The sequence below is a fragment of the Microcebus murinus genome, chromosome 11 (assembly GCF_040939455.1).
Source record: "Microcebus murinus isolate Inina chromosome 11, M.murinus_Inina_mat1.0, whole genome shotgun sequence".
Classification (NCBI taxonomy): domain Eukaryota; kingdom Metazoa; phylum Chordata; class Mammalia; order Primates; family Cheirogaleidae; genus Microcebus; species Microcebus murinus.
Window position 1 is genome coordinate 66,954,554 of NC_134114.1, and position 23,024 is coordinate 66,977,577.

Below are 23,024 nucleotides of genomic sequence, written 5' to 3' on the forward strand. Positions count from 1 at the left end.
AAATCTATAAATGCAAAAATTCCATGAAGTATGATACCTCAAGGAATATTAATCTGCTGATGAGACTTCCAGAATTTACTAGTTTTGCCAGTTGTGTTGATGAACTTCTTATCTCCTCAGGGCATAATTTACACCTGTGTATTTTAGGACAGCAAAGCATAGTATGTGGAGTTCCACATTTCCATAAAAGTCTACGTGGGCTATATTATTGTTTTGGAATTGAGTCATGTGAGAATATTTCTAAAACAAGGCCATTTATGTCACCTTTGGTATTTAATCATTAATAACTACATTATGATGAAATCAATAGTTTCTTGAAATTTATAAGATTTTTTTCTTCTTTTTAAAAGCAATATAAACAATTTAGAAACCCAGTATATATATATATATGTCTTTAGCTGACTGACTCCCTTCAGCAATTTATGGGGCAGGAATAAATCAGGAATACAAATACTGAGCATCTCCAGAAGGGACGTTAGTGTCAGATAAGACGTCTCATTTGCTGGAAGCCACAACCACACTAGTTTGGTGTTGCAGAGAATGTGAAATGTGCAGTGTGCATTCAGTATTTGTCTTTAGATGGAACGCCTGGTTCAGTTTGTAGTTTAAGGGAATTTAACTCTGTGCTATATAGGCTTTTGCTCTGAATAAGAAAAATAATGATTGAAGTGGGTGGGGTGGTAGGAGTAAAATACTCCCATTCAGCGTTAACATACCGTTATCAAACTGGCTGAGCTCATGGAATGAGTCAGATTAATCCCCTAACCTAAGGATACCTTTGTGTGGACACCACTATAGATAACAGGTTTCAGTCTATTCTCACCACTCTCTCTATCGTATTCGTAATTGTGGTTTTTTTCCCCCAAAGACTTCAGTTACATATGAAATGAACAAATGCCTCTTTCCCTTCCTCATTGCTGTCTGTTTTTGACAGTGTGGACCACCTCATGCTTCTGGCTTAGAATCTTCTCTTGGCTTCCCTGAGACAGTTGGGCTGACCTTTTGTCTGACTCGCCTGACTGGTCAGTTGTTCCTTGTTTACTTCACTGTGCTTCTCCCTGTTCCTGTCATCCAGCTGTGTTTAATCCTGGGCACTCAGCGTTTTTCTCTATACAGTGTCTTCCTAAAGAAACTCACGCACCCATATGGCTTCATCAGCTTTCACCACGACACAGCTATCGTCCACTGGTATCTCTGACCTCGCCTTCTCCCCTCATCTCCAGTCCGATACTTAAAATATCTCACGTGTTTTCACTTCACACATGTATGAAATTTAATTTAACTTCCACAGCAAAGTGATTCCTTCTTCTCCCTTATTTCAGCTGGCACTGTGTCATCCAGTTTTCCCCTTTCATCATCATCAACACTGTGCTTTGGTCACCGTACCACTGTCCAAACAATTAAGCTTAGTCCATAGAATGATTGAGTAGGATATCTAAATGCTAAATTTTTAAGGCCTTGTTTCCAAAAAGGCAGTTTAAAGGACGCTGACGAAAACTATGTTTAAAACTACTTATAACAAGATTTAAATAGTCACAGTACAATTTGGTATTTTAATAAGTTTTAAATAAAAAATACTCTTCTCATGTAGAGCTCACACCAACTCAATTCTTTTATCTTTTATTTTATTAATACCTTAAAAAATTATCCTAAGATTCCAAACCTCTTCTATATTGTTTCAGCCCATCTCAGTACTGTTTGACCACCTCCAATCTTCTCTACCCCTCAATCCTACTACCCAACTTGATTTGTACTTTGCAAAATGTTTTAATCTAGAAATTCCCAAAGCAGGATTAGTGGGGTCAAGGGGTTTGTAATCTTGTAATTAAAAAAAAAAACAAACAAACTTACTTTGCAGTTTGTTTTACTTTGTCAGAGATAGTCTGGCTCCTGATAAGTAGTATCATGACTGATTAGTGGTCCATGCTTTGAAACTGAACAGAAACATGAAGGGCATCGACAGTCTCGGAGACGAAGCACTGTAAAATCAGGCTCAAAAGGAAAGTCTAACTGGGGATTATACCATCTGGAGCTGAGATTACTGAAGCATGTCCCAATAATTATCTTTTGAGTATTTATCACAAAGAGACTCCAACCAAATGTTTCTTACGTCTGTAAGTGATATACGGGGAAATGTGTTCTTCAATTGCAGATAGAAACCTTGGTTTTGTAAAGGAAGAATATCTTGTCTGTACGCTGGATATTTATGATTTTAAAAACTATAAAATTGTTGTTCCCAGGAATTACAAAATTTAGAATATGCATCTGTCTAAACCTGAAAAATGAAGGCCCGCTGCTACCCAGATATTTAGTCACAGACATATCTGAAGCCAACAGGCTGCTTTTATTGACTCTACTAGTTTTGAACAAAGCATGCTACAAAAAATTATGTCCCTTAAACTCGTAAGGAATTATAGGAGAACTGAACAAACCCATGGTGAATACTAGGTAATTACTTATTCAATCCAAATTGTTTCAAAAGCATTTGAACAATAATTGCTCCTATACATTTCTAAGTATTTGAATTGTGCTGACCAACCTATAGCTATCCAGATGTGCTCACTTGTTTCCTTTCTCTGTATATTTAATGCACAGTTAGACGGTGGATTCTTATTATAAATAAAATCATTAACAAAAACAACTTCAAATGTAAAACATAAGAACAGTTTAAAGAAATGAAGTAATTAAAGATGAAATTCCTACTTTCCTCACATTTGGAAAAAAAATGCACAAATGCAGAAATACTGTGCATATTTGTCTTTCCAATTCTGTCATTGGCATGAAATCCAATGTCTTTGCTTCTAAGTCACTGGTGATGCAAAACAGCAGTAGGTCAGCAGCCCAAGAGCAGTTTGAAGCCAGAAACAAAAGAGCAGGGAGAGTTCCCAGGGGTGTCTGCCAAGGGCAAGCAAAGCAGAAAGACCTTTAAGGAGAAGTAGCCGCAAGAAGGAGCTGCAGCAGCGTGAAGAGCCAGGCCAGCAGAAAAGCCGGTGACAGCCAGGAAGTCACCTGCAAGCCCAGCACAAAGCAGCCCTTCATCAGAAGACACCCACCCAGAAGAGCAGAGACCCAGCCTGGAGTGGATGCTTCATGCTCCGATGAAGAGTCTTGGCACATGTGACCTGTGAAACAGAAATACTAAGCTGAAACAAAGTTGTATTGAACATCTACTGAAGTTCCTCACTGTAGTTCTGAGAGTTAGACAACTAAAACCAACACATGCCCCAGACCCATGTCTGTCCCCCACCCCTTCCTACTCTCTCCCTCTGGTGAAATTTAAAAACCATAGTCTCTTATTTAACAAATATTTCTGAAGCTTCCCCTGCACGCCAGGGACCACACTATAAACAAAAAAGTAGAACAGTGAACTAGGCATTGTCTCTTACTTTCTAGGAGGTTATAGCTTAATGGAAGTTTTGTTGTTGTTTTTTATCCTAAATTTGTAATTTTTGAGATGAAGAAACCCTAATTTTAACAGAGATTTCATTCCCTGCACTCTCTGAAGGAAGTGAAGTCTCAGGGCTTCACATTGATTTGGAAAACTCATCTGAAACCTGAGGGTGTCCCTCAACTAGGAGCTGTTAAGCCTTGGAGAACTTGTAAAAAGATCTCAGAAGTGTGTAAAACCCAGCTTATCACCTTTGTGTTTTAACCACCACTCCTTCTTAACTGCCACTCCTTCTTAGTTAAGTTTGTGAAATGCTAATATTCTTTCCTATCTCATATGGAACTGATAGAAATGCTGGCAATAAGCAACCGAAATCTCCTGTCCTTACTTTACTCTTTGGCGATGTTAAGAGGATAGTAGGCTAACTCCTTTAGACTATTATGATTTCATTTCTGTCTCACTGAATGTTGGCTAATCAGTTTAAATTCCTGAATCAAAAGAAATACAGAATTGGTCAGAGTGGGTATGGTCAATCCAGATATAATCTAACTAAAGACTTTTGAGTGCATTTTTCATGATTTGGAGTAGATCTAACAAAATAATCAAAAATAGAAACACACAGAAAGAAGTCATGTCCCTGTAAGCCTTCACTAGGTAACGAATAGGAAGAACAGATGGATTATATGTGTCCTGCTTCTAAACCAGTTAACCTGTTATGTTGTAGTATGTTATTGTTGTACTTGTGAGCAACTTGAGAGCAGGAGCCAAATGTTTTATCCCTGCATCTCAGTACCTGACCATGCACATAGTGGGCGATCAGCAATATTGGCTTGAATAATTGAGAATCCAGAGTCTCTCTTAAATTTCTATCACAGACTGGCGTCCAAAAGGGAGGCTGTGTTTTAGCATGCGGTGTTTGGGACAGGGACTTGTTTTCACTCTGAGGTCAGAAACCTCCACAGCTGAGTACTTTGGATAATGAAGGTCCCTTTTCTATATTTGCCGGGCTGGGTTGGACACAGGCAAATGTCATACAATCTGCATTTAAACATTCTTTCCTTTCCATTTTAACAGTGTTTATATTTCCTAGGGCACATCCAAAAGATTCACAATATTTACTGTATATTTCTATGCTTTTAAGAAAAAAAAAAAAAACCATGCAATTTTCACATGCAAGTTATTTTCAGCAGGCAGTTCCTTTCCTGAAGCACAAAAGGCTAGATACAAAAACAAACAAGAGAGAGAATGTGCTGGTTTAACAAATGGGTCCTCAGAGATGGATTTTAAAGCATGGGTTTTGTTTCCTGATCTAGCTTTTACCCTATCACTTCACAACGCTTAGAGAAACCCTGAAATAAATCAGTGACATTTACACAATTTTTAAGGCTGACAGTTTTATTTTTTTCCTGTTTTGTCTATTGCTGTGGCCAATGTAATTAGATCATACTCATGTGAAAAGTTGGTGATACAAGAAAAATTTTGGATGAGATTTATTTCTGCTAGTGTTCACAGTATCATCTGCACATGAAACTAATTCACTTAACCCTACACAATTTAGAATTTTATGTTGTTTCCAGAAAACAAAAAACTGTAATTCAAAAGGAAATAAATCTTTCTGTTTATTTTTATATTAGGGCTAGACCAATTACATTTAAAAACATTTATAGCAGGTAAACTACTGATTTTAAAACACATTTTTAGATTATACAGACTAGATGCCAACCTGAGAAGGGATCATTCCAGAAGAAAGAGGAGAAAGACCTAAATTATAACAGTATTCCAGAAATGGCAGCAGAGATCAAATGCTAGCATCCATACCTTGCACACTGCCTTCTAATTTCATTTTGTATAAAAGTTGTTTGTAATTCTTAGACTTTTTACAATTATATTAGCAAATATAAGTTTCAGGCCCACAAATATATTATTGCTTCTGTTCTCCTAGAAATGTTACAAACTGGGGGAGAATGTAAATTTCACAAAATGAAGATAGTCATGTTTTCTGAAAATTCTTGATGTTAACTCCTTTTCTTCTTTAACAAGCTAAGTGTTCTTTATTTTTGTGAATTAATTTAAGAATTTTTGTAACTATTTAATTGAGATTCTTATTTGCTTCCAAAACTTAAACACCAGGATAAACAGATACAAAAGGCACAATTTAACATGTTTTATTGGCTGAGTAGAAAGGTCAAAATTACCAAGCTTTATAGAAGCACCAGTAGAAGTATACAGTAGATCCCTTGTAGAAATCATAAATGAGAGCCAGTGTAGGCAATGTCCCAAACACAAACACGGATTTTGAGTTGCTATCTATGACGGAAGCAGAGCAATTGTCAAGAGTTTGACTAGGTTGCAAAAGAATTTAAAGAGCCAGCAGCACTTTTAAGAATACACAAGATAGCTTTATTGTCCTTATGTAACATTTACTGAGAAGCAAGACATGCCAAATATTAAGCAATCCACAGAATTCCTCTGAGGCCCTACCCAGTGAATTCTATTTCCAAAACAGATAATAAGTAGGTGAGATACATAAATGAAATCAAGAGGCTTGGTTAATGCTGCCCTTCCAGAAATTTACACCATGCATGGAGCATTAGTACCCCACTTCAACCATTTTGCTAAGAAAAAAATGAGAATAAATGAGATAGTAATTTGGAAAGCAAGAGGTTTGCTTTCTAAAACAAAATATACACAGCTAATCAGATATACTTCTGCCATTCTGTATCCATGTTTTAGTAAGCCTAGATTTCAGAGTTACTTGAGTTTCAACCAAGAAAAAAAAACAAACGATTTACTAGTGAGAGAGGTCAGTTTTCCTAAATGACATTGACCAAGAAATTTTATACGACGCTTGAAATTTGCCTTGGTCTCCTGCTAGACTGTTAACATGTTCTGTAATTCTCAGCTGTTGGTAAAATTTGGAGAACACTTGTAGAAAATCAGCTATGGTTACAGCCATGTTTATCTTCAACTACTGGTAGCAGGGCTTCGTTTGACATGCTGGTGTTCTTCTTTTGCAGGGACTTTACGTTTTTGTGGTTTATTTCATTGTACACAACCAGATGTGCTGCCCTATGAAAGCCAGCTACACAGTGGAAATGAATGGGCATCCGGGGCCAAGCACAGCCTTTTTCACGCCCGGGAGCGGAATGCCTCCTACAGGAGGGGAAATCAGCAAGTCCACCCAGAATCTTATCAGTGCTATGGAGGAGGTATCTGCCCTTGCCCTGTCTCTCTCTGTCTCTGTCTCACTGACAGCCTCTCCATCTCAAGATACATGACACTAGGTGACTTTATGTGCTGACATCTTTTGACTTACCATACTTGATTTCCTTACTGAGTAGTATCATACCTGTTTCTAACTCTTTTTCTTCCCAGCACTGTGAGCTATACTTACCAGTAGTTTGTATTGAGAGATCAGAGAGAGTATAATTTGACATCTCTTTTTTCAAAGTCTTCCTAATGTGACACAGCAGTGGCTGGGTCTGCCTAAGAAATGGTTTTTAAAATACTATTCGTGCTAAAAATACTTTCACAGCTCTCTCCTTCACCCATTCCAGCTCACTACTTCAATCCAGGCAAATACTCAGTGAAAAGAACATAAGTTGAAACTCTTTTCAATTTAAATACCAGAAAAAAACTCCTTACAACTTAAATACCAGAAAATATTTTAGAACAAAACTTTCAGAGGAGTGCTGCTGCAGCACTACTGGAAAATCTAGCCAGGATTTCCTCCGTAAAATCGACCTCCCACTGCTCTCTGCATTCTATCCACAACATTTTGATTTCCTGTGTATGAATCATATTGCTACCAGCTTGTCAGTAATGCTGCCCCTAGCACTGGGGCCAGTGATTTTTAAACCTCTCTGAATACATTTGGCCAGAAAGAGATGGTAACTGAGGCCCATGATGATTTCTTTAGTGCCTGAGATGTGCTTGACTACCATTTATTATGAGCTTGTATTGCCCTCTCTGTATTAAGAAACCAAGGGGAAGGATATTTATGTTTGCATCCTGAAAAATGGCAGGAAAACAAGGTACATCTGTCTGAAAAGGAAACGGTTTATAGATAGGTAGACAACAGACAGATAGATAACCTATCTGCCCAAAGAGATTTCCTTGTCCTTCATGGGAATATAGAAAGTAATTTTATTTATGTCAGATTAAAATTAAGGTAAAAGATCACAAATCAAATGCGATAGATGTTTTTTATTTGAATAGGTACAATTTAATATAAAGGATTATTAATTAATAATGGGGAAAAGAGAGTAGAAAGGTGGTTGTCAGGGACTGAGGGATGGGGGAAATGAGGGATTTTGGTCAAAGACACAAAATTTCACTTATAAGATTAATAAATTCAAATGCAATATTTAAAAACTGGGATATGTCTTTAGTACCCTTAAATGTTCGGAAATACCATTTCTATATCCCCAAAGTTCTTAAAACGAAATTATTTTATCATAAAAGTTACCTATAGAAACAGGGATATTTTTAGGATCATCAATTCAGAAATGAATCTCAAAAAAAAAAATTGTTTCAAATGTCTACCTAATCTAGCATTTGTTTAGATCTGAACTGTCCAATGCAATAACCATTAGCTCCATGTGGCTATTTAAGTTTAAACTAACTGAGCTTAAGTAACATTAAATATTCAGTTTATCACTCACCCTGGCTACATTTTAAATACTCAACAGCCTCATGTGTTTGGTAGAACACAGATATAAAACATTTGTATCATCGCAGTAAGTTTTATTGGACCATGGTGGTCTAGATATTCTACTTAGTGAAATTTCTTAAGGTTTTATCTTCTCCTCTCAAGTTTATTTCCAAAGCCCTTAGGTCACTTTTCTCAGTATGAGGTGTCTTTGCTGTCTCTCAGAAAACCTTATATTGGTAGACAGCAGCTGTAACAGTTCAGTTACTGGGCCTGAGCCACTACTTGAGTGTTCATTCGGGGCGTTGCACAATGCCAGAGCCCAAAGTGTGCTCTGCATTCCTCAGAGGCTTAGAATTGGCCTCAATTCAGCTGTCAATGAGGACTGTCCAAGACATTCTAGAAAACCATGCAGAGAAGGAAAGGCATAGGAAAGGAAGGATTTACCAGCAACCTAGAGGGAAGTGAATACATACAATTGTTTAAGAAAAGAACTATCTTTTTAATCAATCAAAAATAAGGAGGGATTTACAATGCTATGAAAGTATTTTTTTTAATTTAGGATGTCATTATACATACCTACTATATCTAAAATCCCGTGTAGTATTTTAGATTAAGGATTAGGAGCCAGGCTTCTTCTTCTGTTTTTTGTAATAGAGTTTTGTTTGCACACATCTCACAAAAAAATAAAAGATATTCATTGGGTTAAAAAAATAAAAAGAATAGTTTTATGTCTCCACACAGGACAGCATAGAAATCTACAGTAATTGTAACAGATACATTGGTTAGGATCACCAGAGTAGGTTGGCTCAGAGAGCGACATAATCTTCTAAGAAACAAAGATAAAATTAAAGGTCTTCATTTAAAAACAATTTAACATTCCTTTCACAGTCTTTGTACTGAAATGTGAAGATAAATTATTCATATGGGTTTCGTCATGAATGTGTATGCATTCATATTACAGTTCCCTTTTCTTCCCATCCTACCGCAAAAGGTGCCACCTGACTGGGAGAGAGCATCCTTCCAACAAGCCAGTCAGGCCAGCCCCGATTTGAAGCCAAGTCCACAAAATGGCGCCACGTTCCCTTCCTCTGGTGTATACGGCCAGGGATCGCTGATAGCTGATGAGGAGTCCCAGGAGTTTGATGACTTGATATTCGCGTTAAAAACTGGTACGTATGCACCCACGGCCCACATTAGAAGTAGGTGCTCTTGCCGTGCTACATACAGTTTATGTCTTCTTCCCACGAAGTTGCAGAAGTACAATCAGTCGCCCTTAGCACACCCTGATTCTCATGGCCCATTCCTAATCCCAGCCAAACTCTAGGATATTTTGTTCTTGGCACCAAATATAACACAACCTAAAAATAATTTACAATTTACTTTTAATAAGAAGGCATAATCTAACCAAATGTAAATATCCCTGTCCTGGAATCTTGCTAGAACACTGAGATACTATTAAGACAAGTTGATTACAAGAGAGTTGGTAAGGATATCACTGAGGGAGTTTTGGCTCTGACCTGCCAAAGAGACCTTCAAAATGGAGTGTCTTTAAAGCAGAAATTTTGAAAGGCACCATAATGAACATTGTACAGTTTTATAATTTCCAAACTGCCATCACATACAGTATGTCACTGACTCTTCCTCTATATTTTAGTCTCACTCAACTTGTGACCAAAATGAGAGGAATACGGTCCTAAAGGCCCCAGGTCAGCAGCATATGATGCTGGAAATATGTTAAGGCACATAAAAGACCATGGAATCCCCTGATTGAAGGTGACATGTCCCCTGGGGGAAATAGTTAATGGATATCGTTCTTTCTAGTGTGTCTGAATGATATCTACATTCCTTGTATACAGTACATATTTTATTTGTCTGTAAATGCTGTTTTGAACATTAAAAGATAACCACAGCTTGAAGTCTGGTAAATTGATGCCTCCCAATTTGTTCTTTTTGCTTAAGATTGCTTTTGCTATACGGAGTCTTCTCTGGTTCCATATGAAGAGTAGAATTATTTTTCTAGATCAGTGAAAAATGATATTGGCATTTTAATAAGGATTGCATTGAATCTGTAGATCACTTTGGGTAGTATAAACATTTTAATAATGTTGATTCTGCTGACCCATGAACATGGTATGGTTTTCCATCTGTTTACGTCCTGTACTATTTCCTTCCTCAATGTTTCATAGTTCTCCCTGTACAGGTCTTTTAGCTCCTTAGTTAAATAAATATATTCCTAGGTATTTTATTTTTTGTTGTTGCTATTGTGAAGGATATCGAATCTCTGATTGGGTTCTCAGTTTGACTGTTGGCATATAGGAATGCTACTGATTTCTCTACGTTGATTTTGTAACCTGAAACTTTGCTGAATTTGTTTATCAATTCCAATAGTCTCATGGCAGAATGTGGAGTTCTACTTAGCCACAAAAAACAATGGTGATCTAGCACCTCTTGTATTATCCTGGATAGAGCTGGAGCCCATTCTACTGAGTGAAGTATCCCAACAATGGAAAAACAAGCACCACATGTACTCACCATCAAATTGATATTAACTGATCAAACTTATGTGCACATATAGTAGTAACATACATCAGGTGTTCAGCAGGTGGGAAGGGGGAGGAGGTGATGAGTGTATTCACACCTATTGGGTGTGGTGTGCACCATCTGGGGCCTGGACACACTTGAGGCTCTGACTCGGGTAGGGCAAAGGCAATATATGTAACCTAAACATTTGTACCCCTGTAGTATGCTGGAAAAAAAAGATAACCACAAAGTAATTTTACTTGTTTTGAAGTGAAATATGCAGTTTAAAATTTTTTTTCTCAGAAAGACATTGAATTGTCACTTCTATAAAAATTCCAGAGAACTTTTCATTTCTAGATATCTACACAAGCAAGAAGATATTGGCCAGGCGCAGTGACTCACACCTGTAATCCTAGCACTCTGGGAGGCAAAGGTGGGCAGATCGCTCAAGGTCAGGAGTTCGAAATCAGCGTGAGCAAGAGCAAGACCCCATCTCTACTAAAAAAAAAAATAGAAAGAAATTAATTGGCCAACTTAAAATATATAGAAAAAAAATTAGTCGGGCATGGTGGCACATGCCTGTAGCCCCAGCTACTTGGGAGGCTGAGGCAGAAAGATCGCTTTAGTACAGGAGTTTCAGGTTGCTGTGAGCTAGGCTGACACCACGGCACTCTAGCCCAGGCAACGGAGTGAGACTCTGTCTCATAAAAAAAAAAAAGAAGAAGAAGAAGATATGTCCATGCCCAAATGAAGTTATTGAAATATTTATTCAAAAGTGCATTTTACTATATCACAGTTTGTCTGGCTATAAAGTATATTGCTTTGCTAAAACAATTTTTAATCATTATAAAGTAAAAATTTTATATTGTATCTTAAAGATTACTGCTAAATTCCTAGGAATAAAGTCACACTTTGATATTTCATGTTTTACCACTTGCCCAAAATCACATTGTGAAGAAATGGTGGTGGCATGAAGCAACTCAAGGCCTCCTTGCTCCTGAGTTTGTGCTCTCAACCAATATGCCATATGGCCTTGCAAATACTTTATTAGGAATGGCAAATCTACTGAAATAAATATGAACTCAACCTTACGTTCAGAATAGTGCTTAGTGTTTAATAAACCTTTGGTAGATATTGTTGGATAATGAATGAATGCATGGATGGATGAAAACAATGAAACTTGAGTTTGCTGGGAGGAATAGACGTTCACACAAATATGACATAAGAATAAAATAAGTAATAGAAAGAGTTATAATAAATTACTCAGGAGATCAAGGAGGGAAAAAACCTCTCTGCTGATTTTTGAAGAATGTGTAGGTTTTAAACAGGTAAAGAATGGAGGAAAGGGCATTACAGACTGAGGGAATAGAATTAGCCCAAGTCTGGAGGCTTAGCAGTGTATGGCCTGTTTGGGGAGAACAAGCACCGCAGTCTTCCTGGGGCAGTGGGGGGAAGGCCTGACAGGTAGTTTACCTGCATTGCATCGTCAGTAATCGGTGGTTCCCAACCGGGTTGCAGCGAATGCCGTCCTTAAGCTAGTCATAGTCAGTCCTCAAGGGAAGGATCCCCTGACCAAATATATCTGGAAAATTACAGCAATTCACTATTTACATTAGCACTTTAGCAGCTCTAAAAAGTCATAGAGCAAGGAAATCCACTTTATTTAATTTAACCTACTGTTCCCGGAACAGCGATGGATGCATTTTGGGAGAGCAGAATATGTACTGATATTCTGCATAATATTAAAATGTTGTTTGGATGCCATGATGAGGAGTGGGATTTTTTATATAGTGAGCCATGGAAGTTTCTGAAGAGAGGATATGTCCCATGAATTTTTGAGGCAAAACAATTTTTATGAAAGTATGAAGAAGAAATATAGAGGCAAGATCAGAAAGGCTGGGAGGTTATTACAGTGGTTTAAAAGAATGAGGGTAAGGCCTCAAATGTGGAGAGTGGAAATAAAGATGAGAAGGTACCCACAGGAGCAATGCTGAGGAAGAACCGAGAGGACAATCAGCAAAAGCTCCTGCTGCTCACCGGGATGACAGAAGGAAGGAACAATGTATAGAGTATTTGTTTGTTTGTTTGTTTGTTTGTTTGCAGGGGATATTGATGAGTTCCGATTTGGACATTAGGCCTGGTAACTCCTAAATATTCAGGTTTGAATCTTAGGTGCAGGACCAAGGTGGGAGGTGATGATTTGAAATGCAGCAGCACAAAGATTATAGTTGAAGCTATGGGGATGAATATGTTTGATCTGGGAAAATGAAGGAAGAGAGAAGAAAAGAAGGGAAAAGAGAGAAGGAAGAGGGTGAGAAGAGGGAAGGAAGGGAAGGGAAACAAGAACATCCTAGATAATGCCTATGTTTCAAGAGGGTGTTAGAAGAGGGTCCCACAGAGAAACAGTAGCAAGGTCAGAAAGAAAACCAGAGGGTGGAGAGTTTCAGGAGGGAGGGAAGGATCAGTTGCATAAAACACTCCTTAGAGCCAGGGCTGAAAAGGGACTTTCAGATTGCAAATAATTCTCAGGGTATTTTATGTTCTCAGTACTAGTATCATCAGTTGTTGATGTTGTAGCACTGGAAATATAAAATGAATTGTTGGGGCATAATTCAATTAGATTTGTATACTATATATATAACAACTATTAAATGCATTTAGTTCAGGAATGTGTGGAATGCCTTGCTTACTTATAGATTTAGTTTAGCATTCTTTAGAGTTCCCTAAACTCATTAGGAAATAAATACTTTAAAAGACCAAAATAACAATCTCTAATCTCTGGCTCCCTATATTTTTAGAAAAAGTACTATAATAATCAAGCACCACCCCCTGGACATTTTCCATCATAGAATGTGGTCAAATAAAGGAGCAGTCCACATGCCATTCCATCCATAGCACTTACAGTTCACCCATAGGCCAGATGCAGCCCAGGTAAGGCACTTTGTTTGACTCAGATAACTTTTTTACATTTTGGAGCCAATATTGAAAATTTAGAGATATTCCATAAAAATCTAGAATTTCTAGAAAAATCTAACAGAAAAGCACTTGAAGTCTAGCACAGCTGTGTTTGATTGGAGCAGAGTCCTGGCTGCCCTTTGGACATGAGTTGTTTGGTTTTTCCAGTTCCCTGACTAGACCTATGTCCCTGGTTCATGCGAGCCTCCCTGGCCTCTGGGCTATTTGAGCTTGCAAAAGCCTTGATCTGCCTCAGAGCCACCTTCACTATGGGCCTCTCCAAGTCGAGTACTGGGAACAGTGGGTCTTCCAAGTCCTTTGTATTTGAACCCCTAAACAACTTTCAAAAGCTATGTAGTAGCCCATTGCATATATTAAAATGAACATCTCAAGTTTTTCACAATAAGTTTAAATAGTATAAACAGTGTCATTTTCACTATATTATAGATTTTTATATTTTTAAATAAAAATTTTACATTATTCTTTTAAACTAATCCTTAAACTAAACTCAATACTGTAGCAATTTGATGCCCACTGTTACTCATTTGAAAAATATATGAACAGGCTTTTCTTTTACAGTTGGAAATTTTACATTGTTCTCTTTTCTCCTTGAACTTATATTTCCATTCTACTTTCTCCACAGAATTTTATCCTCCTGTAAAATATTTTATGCTTGAAATTCATTTAATCTTTACCCTCTCATACTCATCTCCAATGAAACGTGTTTATAAATTTAAACTTAAATATTTTCTGTGACCATGAGACTCTAAAGTGTCCAAAATTTCTTTTATACTCTTATCATTACAATTATTATTATTATTACTCTACGGTTCAACAAATCAACATGAATAACAAAAATATTAAATGTTTTGATAAATGATTATCAAAAAGGAAAATGAATCTCATCAGAAGAATGTGTATAGAAGTTAAAGATCTGGGAATGTATTCCCTTGAAGCTATCCTTCCCATAATACCTTATGCTCCTTGAAAAGACATCATGTACCACAAGTTAAAGGGATCCCAACTTGCACCCTTCTGCTTCCAGTGCTTTTTGTACTCCGGAGGCGCTGACCTGGAACAGTGTGGAACATTAGAGTATGTGGTGGGACAGGCAGTTCCCAGATTTATAGCCCTGACTATAGCCAAATCATTAACCACATCTTGTCATCTATAATAACTGGCCTAACAAACTCCTATTTTCCCTTCTACCTCAAAAATCCTACATTACAAAGATTTTCTTATTCTCAATTAACAGTTTCAATAGGATACCTGAGAATTTTCCACTTGAGATTATTAGTCTGCCATCGATTTCTCCCTGTGTTCCGGGCTTTCTGGCAGGCCTCCAACCTTTCCTTAGATCTGCATCTAACCTCCGAGAACATTGGAAATTTAAGGCAAAAATGGGCTGTGAGTATTCAACAGCCATTCTTCCTTTGTTAACCTTGTCTAACCTTCTCCTCTGTTAGCTTTAGAATCATTCATAATAAAGTATTCTATAAATACAGATGCAAAGCTTTTACTTTTTTTTTTTTTATTTTAATAGAAAATTCTTAAGGACCAAAATGCAAAATGTTGAAGGTGGAAAAAAAAGTGCATCCTTAATTATGGGACTTCAGGCACTGTGGTAGGATCAGATGGGAAGAGATTTGTTTGTCCTTCTTGAATTATACTACCTGTTAATCAGGTTTGTCCTGTGTGCTTCCCTTCCCCTAATTGCTGTACTATAATATGTGTCAGAGAATATATGTAATAGTGAAGACAGAAATTACTAAGTCACAAGTAAGCAGGCAGCTTACAAGAGTAGGAAGTGTGGTCCATCCAAGCGCAAAGGTCTCTTAGAAGCAGGAAGGGTGGCTAAATGAACATGTCGAAATAAGAATCAGGCATAGTTCTGGGCCAAAGCTTATGAGATTAGGATTCATCTCAGTAACCCTGGAGATAGAACAATGCTGAGTATCTCAGTTAATGCTCCATGTAGGACAGATGGATGGATTGGTTTCAGGAAGGAGGACTGACTTAAGTAGACCTTTCAATAACCTTGATACCATTTCCTGTGCCCTATGAATCTCTCTTAGAACGCATCGTCTTTCAACTAGGAATAACGTTGAGACGTGCAAGCGCATACTAGAATACTTACATTAAGTCAGTAGGTAGGGCGCCTTTACTGGACTTAGCAGAGGGAATTTAGTGTCAGAATGCCATTGCTCTAAGAAGCAATTGGGAGACCTAACACACCCTAGGGAACACATTCTCTTTCTAATTAAGTTAACTGGGAGAAGACTAGACCTCTAAGAGGGAAAGCTCAGGTAGCCACTTTCCAAATTAGAAAACACCATCACTTCTTTACAAGCATTTACGAATGTGTCCTCAGACTCCAAGTTCTTTCATATTTAGCAGCTACAGTCGAGTTCCGAAGTGAGCAAGACAATGTTGTTGAGACCAATGTGCCAGTGTACACTATTTTGCATATTTTAAAATTATCAGAAAGGCAAATATATTAAAATAGTTTGACTTTAAATAGAAGCCCTGGCCTCAAAGCCAGTCATGGACTTCTTTTTCCATCTGAATTTTAACCATATTGAATCGTTTTTAAAAAGAAAATGAAAATGCTGTTGATGCTTTTAATTTTTTAAAAATAATTTGTCTTTCTATGAGAAATCCACATTTCACTATACAAAAAGAGGACATAATGTCCTTCGATTAATTGTTCTTGAAGTGCATTAGCCTTTCCACAGGCAAATGAGTCACTCAGTTCTAGACTAGTGGTGTCACAGTTATTATTAGTTTTTGTGTTTTTTTTTTTTAATAGAACTGTCTAATGTATTGTCAGTGTCCCCAACCAGGACTTTAGGAGAATGGGAACAGTCATCCTGGGACAGCCTCTGTTTTAGGGAAGAGGAAAGGCACCAAGCTAAGTAGAACAGAGATTCAGTCTACACAGAGGACAAGGGCAGGATGAAGGGAATACACTCTATTTATTAAATACATTCCTAACAAGAAGTGTCTTGAATATCAGCATTTTTATTAATATGTTGATCCAAAGCTGACAAGATTCCTGAAAATATCCAGCTTGGAGCATACAGGGCTCAGAAACAGGGTCTTTCTTCCCAGGGGCTTCTCCCAGGGTGACGAACCTGAACCCCCACTACCCCTGTCCCTTGGCTTCCTGGTTTTACCCTCAAGCCAATGACACGACTGTCATGGTGAACATTTCCCTATCAGAAACCTAGAAATGATTTATTTTCTAGTTAGAAGAAAATAAATGGCAAGTCCTCGGACACAAATGAAAACGTTCAGAATCAAGGCCCAAAATACTTGAACTCCTCAAAGAACTCGTCAATAAATTTCTCTTTGAGAGACATCACAGCAAACACGATGACTCCTTTAACTTCAAGAACTTCTGCATCCCAGTGTGCTAAACAAAGTTAGGTAGGAATCAAAGTGGAATTTTGAAGGATTTGGAATTTTTTTTTTCCAATAGAAAGAAGGAATATGACCCTTATATCATTGTCACTTTGTAAAAGGCCATATAAACTAAGAATGGACCAGACCAGAAGGCCAGAGTATCCCTGCACTGGTGTTCCAGTCCTGCAGTCTACTAGCTGTGTGACTTTAGCATGGGACTCAGCCTTTCCATTTCCTCACTTAGCAAATAAGGCTTATTATAATTAGCTTGTAAGTTTTCATGAGGCTTGGAGACTCTCTACACAAAGCATCTATCATAGTATACGGCAGAGTTTAGGTTTAGTATGTGGTAGGAAGTATTTGTTGGACTCAATGCACGGCTATGCTTACAAACAATTTTAAATGTTCATCATATGTTCTGTAACACCTGGTGGTCGCTGTGCCATGACTATTGAGGGAGGTAGGATGGTGCTGGGGCCAGTGGGAGTTGGAGAGAGCTTGAATACGTGCCACCGAGCTTGAAACTTATTCTGTAGACAAAGGTGAACACTTGAAACTTTGAGGATAAGGAAGTGACATGGTTAGAGCTGCCATCAAAGAAGCAGTATGATGTAGAAGAAAACACCCTACGTTTGGGATCACAGCCGAGTGGACATCTTCATTCTGTGAACTTCCCTGCCTTGTGATGTGGGCAAGTCAGTGAACACCTCTGATTCTCTCGCAGTCCCTGCACCTGTAAAACAGGACTAATAATCACCCTTTATTCCTAACCAAAGCATGTTAAAATGTTGAGAAAAGGGGAGGTCCATGATGAATGTATTAATAAATTATTACTTTTAGTTCCTTTGAGATTGCACCTTCTATCTAAAAGGAAAGGTTCACTGTTATCACAGTTGATGGATTTTTGTTGAATTTTTGGCTTAAAATTCAAGCATGAAAATGCCTTTCAGAGAGTCAGGATACTAACTGCAAAGTACCCTTTTAGATCATTTAAAGAATTGCAAAGAGATGGGAGCCCTGGTCTGTGCTCCCAGTTCCGCCATGTTATACTCGTGTGTAATGTGATACTTGCATGTAGTATCTGCCCTTTCTGAGTCTCAGCATTTGGGTATTTGAGCATTTCTTTGAACAGGGAAGAAATTGGGAAGGAGAATAAGGCAGGTCAGGTAGATGCAGTGACTCAAGAGGAGGCTGGCTCCACAACTTGCTTGCATCTCTCAGAGCCCTGGGCTGCTAAACAAGCTCAGCATTCTTTCAGTACAGAACTTGTCTTTCTAGTGAGCTTTGTCTCCGAGGTCACCAAATGCTTTATTATGGGATCCGTAGTGAGATGTAGAGCCGGCAGAGGCTGAACTCACTGGGAGTTGGTATTAGTTAAATCGATCAATCAACCCGTTCTGTCCCAGGGCCAGTGGTGGGGTCCCCTCTGTTTCTCCCCAGTTGCTCCATATCTGACAACTCTATTACTTAGCCCTTTAGCTTCTCCTTGCCTGGATCCTGCTGCTACAGATCTCAGGGCCTCACTTGCCTTCTCCTTATGGAGCAGCCACTGTCTTACCCATTCACTGAGGTTCTTTCAAATTGTATTGTTCTCCTGGCAGAGAAGCATGGCCCTTTGTCCTTTTAAGGCCAAGAGGTAGAGGTAAACATCACCCTCCAGAGCCAGGAAAATAGCATAAAGATTCAAGAGGGCTGGGTGAAAACAGTGGCAAACTGGAGGGGAGCGCCTGGTCCACATGTCTTTTGCTCCTTTTGTTTTTTTGTTTTGTTTTGTTTTTGCAATGCAGAAATGCAGACCCAGTGTTGTCTGTTTTCTTGCTTTTGTTTTTTTGTTTTTTTCCAAGAGAAACCAGAAATCTGATTTTTTTAAAAATGTTAAATGCATTTAATTTTTAAGTTTTAGCAACTTACTAAGTTTTTAGAAAAACACTGTCATTGGAAATATTCTAATTCTTAACTTGAGGAAAGAGTTCACAGGTATTTGTTAAACCTTTGCTTCACAATGCATTTTATATAGGAGTATGATTAAATTTATCACCCGAACCAGGGCAATTTGATAGAGTAAAAGAGGTACAATTAATAATTTTGTCAGGTATAAGGACTTTTCCTTTCAAATATGACATCCTCCAACCATTTTGAAGGAATGGTGAAAGAAGTGTTTGTAAAAGGGTGAGGAGCCGGGCCTTGATGGATCACAGGAAGACACTCAGGCTGGAATTAACATGGTACATTCAGGACCAGTCAGGAGACCTGATCAGTGTCAGAGAAGTCTCTCCAATGGGCAGAGGTTGGAATACATCTGTCTATTTGGTAAAGTAGAGCCAGATTATGGGGTGTTTTGAAAGCTAATGCAAAGGATCCCAGACTTGATGCAACTGGCAATAGGAACTGATGTTTGCTCTTGAAGAAAGGAAAAGGCAGTGGCATGCACACGATGGACCAGAGGAACAAAAGGAGTGACAGGATGGAAGAAGCATTTTCACACACTAGGATGCAGAGCATAGTTTGTTAATACACTCAACAAGCCTTTCCTGAACACCCACAGTGTACTGGGCACTGTCCTACGAAGTAGGAAATAGAAAGACAGGAAAGACAATCCACTGGGGCAGTCAGAATTATTAAAAGACAATTACTATGTTTCCATGGGTAGCAGAGGTGATACCGGAGTAGATATCTGTAGAAAGAGTGGAGATGGCCAGATTGAAGGGGTGGGAATGAGAGGGGCATCCTAAGCAGAGGCACCAGGGATGGTGTGATATGGTGTGAAAAGGGAGTGACCAGTGGCTCCGTGTCCTGAGCTTGGAAATAAATACTAGTGAGATTTTAGGCTGGAGCTCAGTCAAGGGTGAGACAGATCCTGCAGGCCTTGAGGCAGGGCTGAAGACAAGCCCCCAGCGGTGAGGCAGCGAGAGCAGATGCAAGAAAAAGCAGAAGAGCTCTGGAAAGAGCTAGGATAGCTGAGGTTGAGATGGGCAAGTTGTGTGTCACAGAAGCAAAGGGGAAAAATGGAGTTCCAATAGCAGCCCGTAACTGAGAGAGTGTGACGGGCAGAGGCCCGGAAGAGGGAGGGCTTGGCTAGAAGGAGGTCATTAGTAGGCTCCAGCTTGCATCTCCAAATAGACTAAGATGAAGCTAATTCATCGTCTTTCCATAGCTGCCAACTCTACAGAATCACCTTTCCTCAGTCTTAGACAGAAAGGGAAGTCTGAGCTGCCTAGGCAACTGGCTTTTCACTTTCCTCCTGTTTGCAGAGTCTAGTGGCCAGCAGAGGGGGAGGAGCTGGGAGCCGTAACCTCTGGTGATTCATCATGCATGCCCTGTGACCACATTCACGTTCTCTCTCTCTTTCGCTTTCTCTCTCTCTCTCTCTCTCTCTCTCACACACACACACACACACACACACACAGAGGAAGTGAGCAGAAGAGTTTACGTGTCTCTCTGCACATTACTACAGAAGATAACAAAGTGTTACTCTAGGGAGGAGGGGATGGGTATATACAACCACAACGAGTAAGATGTGCAACGTTTGGGGGATGGACATGCTTGAAGCTCTTACTCGAGGGGGCAAGGGGACATGGGCAATATAAGTAACCTTAACACTTGTACCCCCATAATACACTAAAATAAAAAAATAAATTAAAAAAAAAAAATAAGCCGGGCGCGGTGGCTCACGCCTGTAATCCTAGCTCTTGGGAGGCTGAGGCGGGCGGATTGCTCAAGGTCAGGAGTTCAAAACCAGCCTGAGCAAGAGCGAGACCCTGTCTCTACTATAAATAGAAAGAAATTAATTGGCCAACTGATATATATAAAAAAAAAAAAAAATTAGCCGGGCATGGTGGCTCATGCCTATAGTCCCAGCTACTTGGGAGGCTGAGGCAGAAGGATCGCTCGAGCCCAGGAGTTTGAGGTTGCTGTGAGCTAGGCTGACGCCACGGCACTCACTCTAGCCTGGACAACAAAGTGAGACTCTGTCTCAAAAAAAATAAATAAATAAATAAAAAAAATAAAGATGAAGCAGACAAAAGCTTCTCCCCCCCCACACACACACAAAAAAAGTATTACAGTTTTAAGTTTTCTGAATTCTGAGTCTTGAAAAAAGTAGCGAACAGTGAAGCTTCCTCAAAACAGAGATTCTGGGCGCTGTCCACAGTTAACAGCAGCTAGCATCGTGGAATCCCTGTGCAGATCTGGCTTGATACTGTGTTATGCAATTGTTTTTATCTTGAGATCGGATCTGAATCATTCTGAGCCAGTGTCATCTGATACGACTCCAGGTGTTCTCAGATCACTGCCTAACACTGAGTCTCAGTGCTAGACCTACTAGATTCAGTACATGTGGGGCGGGGGGTTATACGTTTTGTAACAGCAAATCCTACCCCCTTGTTGAAAAGTCTAATAACTTGCCTGATTTCCTATTTTGATGAGCCCTCAATGGACACATGCTGTTTTTGGTAGTAGGTTACACCTGTCCGACATGGGGACACTAACAAACAAAGAGTGAGAACCCAAAATGTATGTCTTTAGAAATTAATTTCTGCTTTAAAAAAACTACCAGAGGAAATGTAAAATATAGTTCCATAACTGTGAAGTATTAATAATATCTATTCTAAATGTATAGCTCATGTTGTACTAATATAATAGAAATAAACATGTTTGGAATCCTATAACTTGATCCTTAAGAATTCACTGCACTAATAGTTTGGGGTTTTGTGTTTATTCTATTTCTGCTGCAGGTGCTGGTCTCAGCGTCAGTGATAATGAATCTGGCCAAGGCAGCCAGGAGGGAGGCACCTTGACCGACTCCCAGATCGTAGAGCTCCGCAGGATACCCATCGCCGACACCCACCTCTAGTGCCCCACTAACCCTTAGACTGAGCATACTTCCCATTTGTATTGGCTTTTGTGCTAAAATTCTATAGGTACATGCAGCTATGTAGTAGGAATCTGTGAATTGAACTGGACGATTAACACAGAAGTGATTGTTGTATTTGGAATATAAATCACTTACTTTGTGCAACCTGAAAATTCACTGCTGTAATGAAAGACTGGATCAGTTTATATCAGTTAATAGGATGTACACATTCAAAGATTACTAGTTGTTTTTTAATCATTCTACATGGCTAACATTGTTTAATGAAAGTAATAATCAATAAAAGCAATAGAATCCATTTAGTATCATCCAGGCTCATTATTTATAAAGAAACATTAGGCATGGGCAAAAAATATCTGTATCTAAGTGTTGTCAAGCACCGTGCGTCAGGTAGCATTGATACAGGTGATCCAGATTCAAGACTTCACTGCACCTAGAAGACTTTAATTCCTGAAAACCATAAAATTGTCTGTCGATGATCCTGCACCTAAATGTTGACAGGGATACTGAGGTTGGCACAGTCTTTCATCAACAGTACATATTTCTATTCACTATAAAATTAGGATCTGAACACTTTCCAGAATGCATGTTCTGTCCCCAGTTAAAAATAACTCCATCAAGCATTTTCAAGCAGCTAAGAAGAGGATCGTTCAAACAATACAGAATTTGTTTTGGAGAAAAATTTCTTGGTTTGGACTTTTCAGTCTTTCTTTGTCTTGAAATGAGAAATCAAAAAGTCTGTCCCAGAACAAACACTGTTGTGTTCTGATTATTTCATTGACTGTGTTTCCAGAAGAATCATTAGGAAGAGAACAAGCTTGTCCTGAGGAAAGCATTTTGACCTTTTATTTTAGAATTCTTAAGTATTTCTGAGAAAATCAGTGTCATTTCAAGAAAAATTTTAAAAACCAAGAGAAAATTTTGTTCTGTTAATAATTTCCCTTGAAGCCATAATTAAAACATCCAAGTGCCTCTAAGTTCATTACAACAACAAATCCAAGTGCTCCATCATCATCATTATTAAGCATGGCTTTATTTGTTATAAAGCCTGAGGTGGCATTATTTATCTTGATAAATTATAATATGACTCTCTTCTCCTCTTCCGGTGAGTTCTCCCCTCCCCATCTCTTCCCTCTTACATTGAGTTTTGTTTAGTATAGATTGTCATTGTAAGTAGAAAACAAAGGCTGCAAAACAAAGTCAAACAGCATGAAAAACAAAGGCTTCATCTT

General features: G+C 38.6%; 1 protein-coding gene across 3 annotated transcripts in view; it reads left to right on the forward strand.

Moving 5' to 3' along the window:
• The window catches only part of ADGRV1 (adhesion G protein-coupled receptor V1), a 468,628-nt gene extending 446,219 nt beyond the window's left edge, over positions 1 to 22,409 (forward strand). For 2 of the 3 annotated variants that reach the window (XM_076008181.1, XM_076008182.1), the window contains 3 exons: positions 6,406 to 6,597; positions 9,034 to 9,211; positions 21,656 to 22,089. In XM_076008181.1, coding sequence (XP_075864296.1) covers positions 6,406 to 6,597; positions 9,034 to 9,211; positions 21,656 to 21,774 — 489 coding nt within the window. In that variant the 3' untranslated portion in view covers positions 21,775 to 22,089. Of the gene's footprint in view, positions 1 to 6,405; positions 6,598 to 9,033; positions 9,212 to 21,655 lie in introns of all 3 variants that reach the window. The other variant, XM_076008180.1, reaches the window with a different exon arrangement.
• Positions 22,410 to 23,024: the final 615 nt, after the last annotated feature.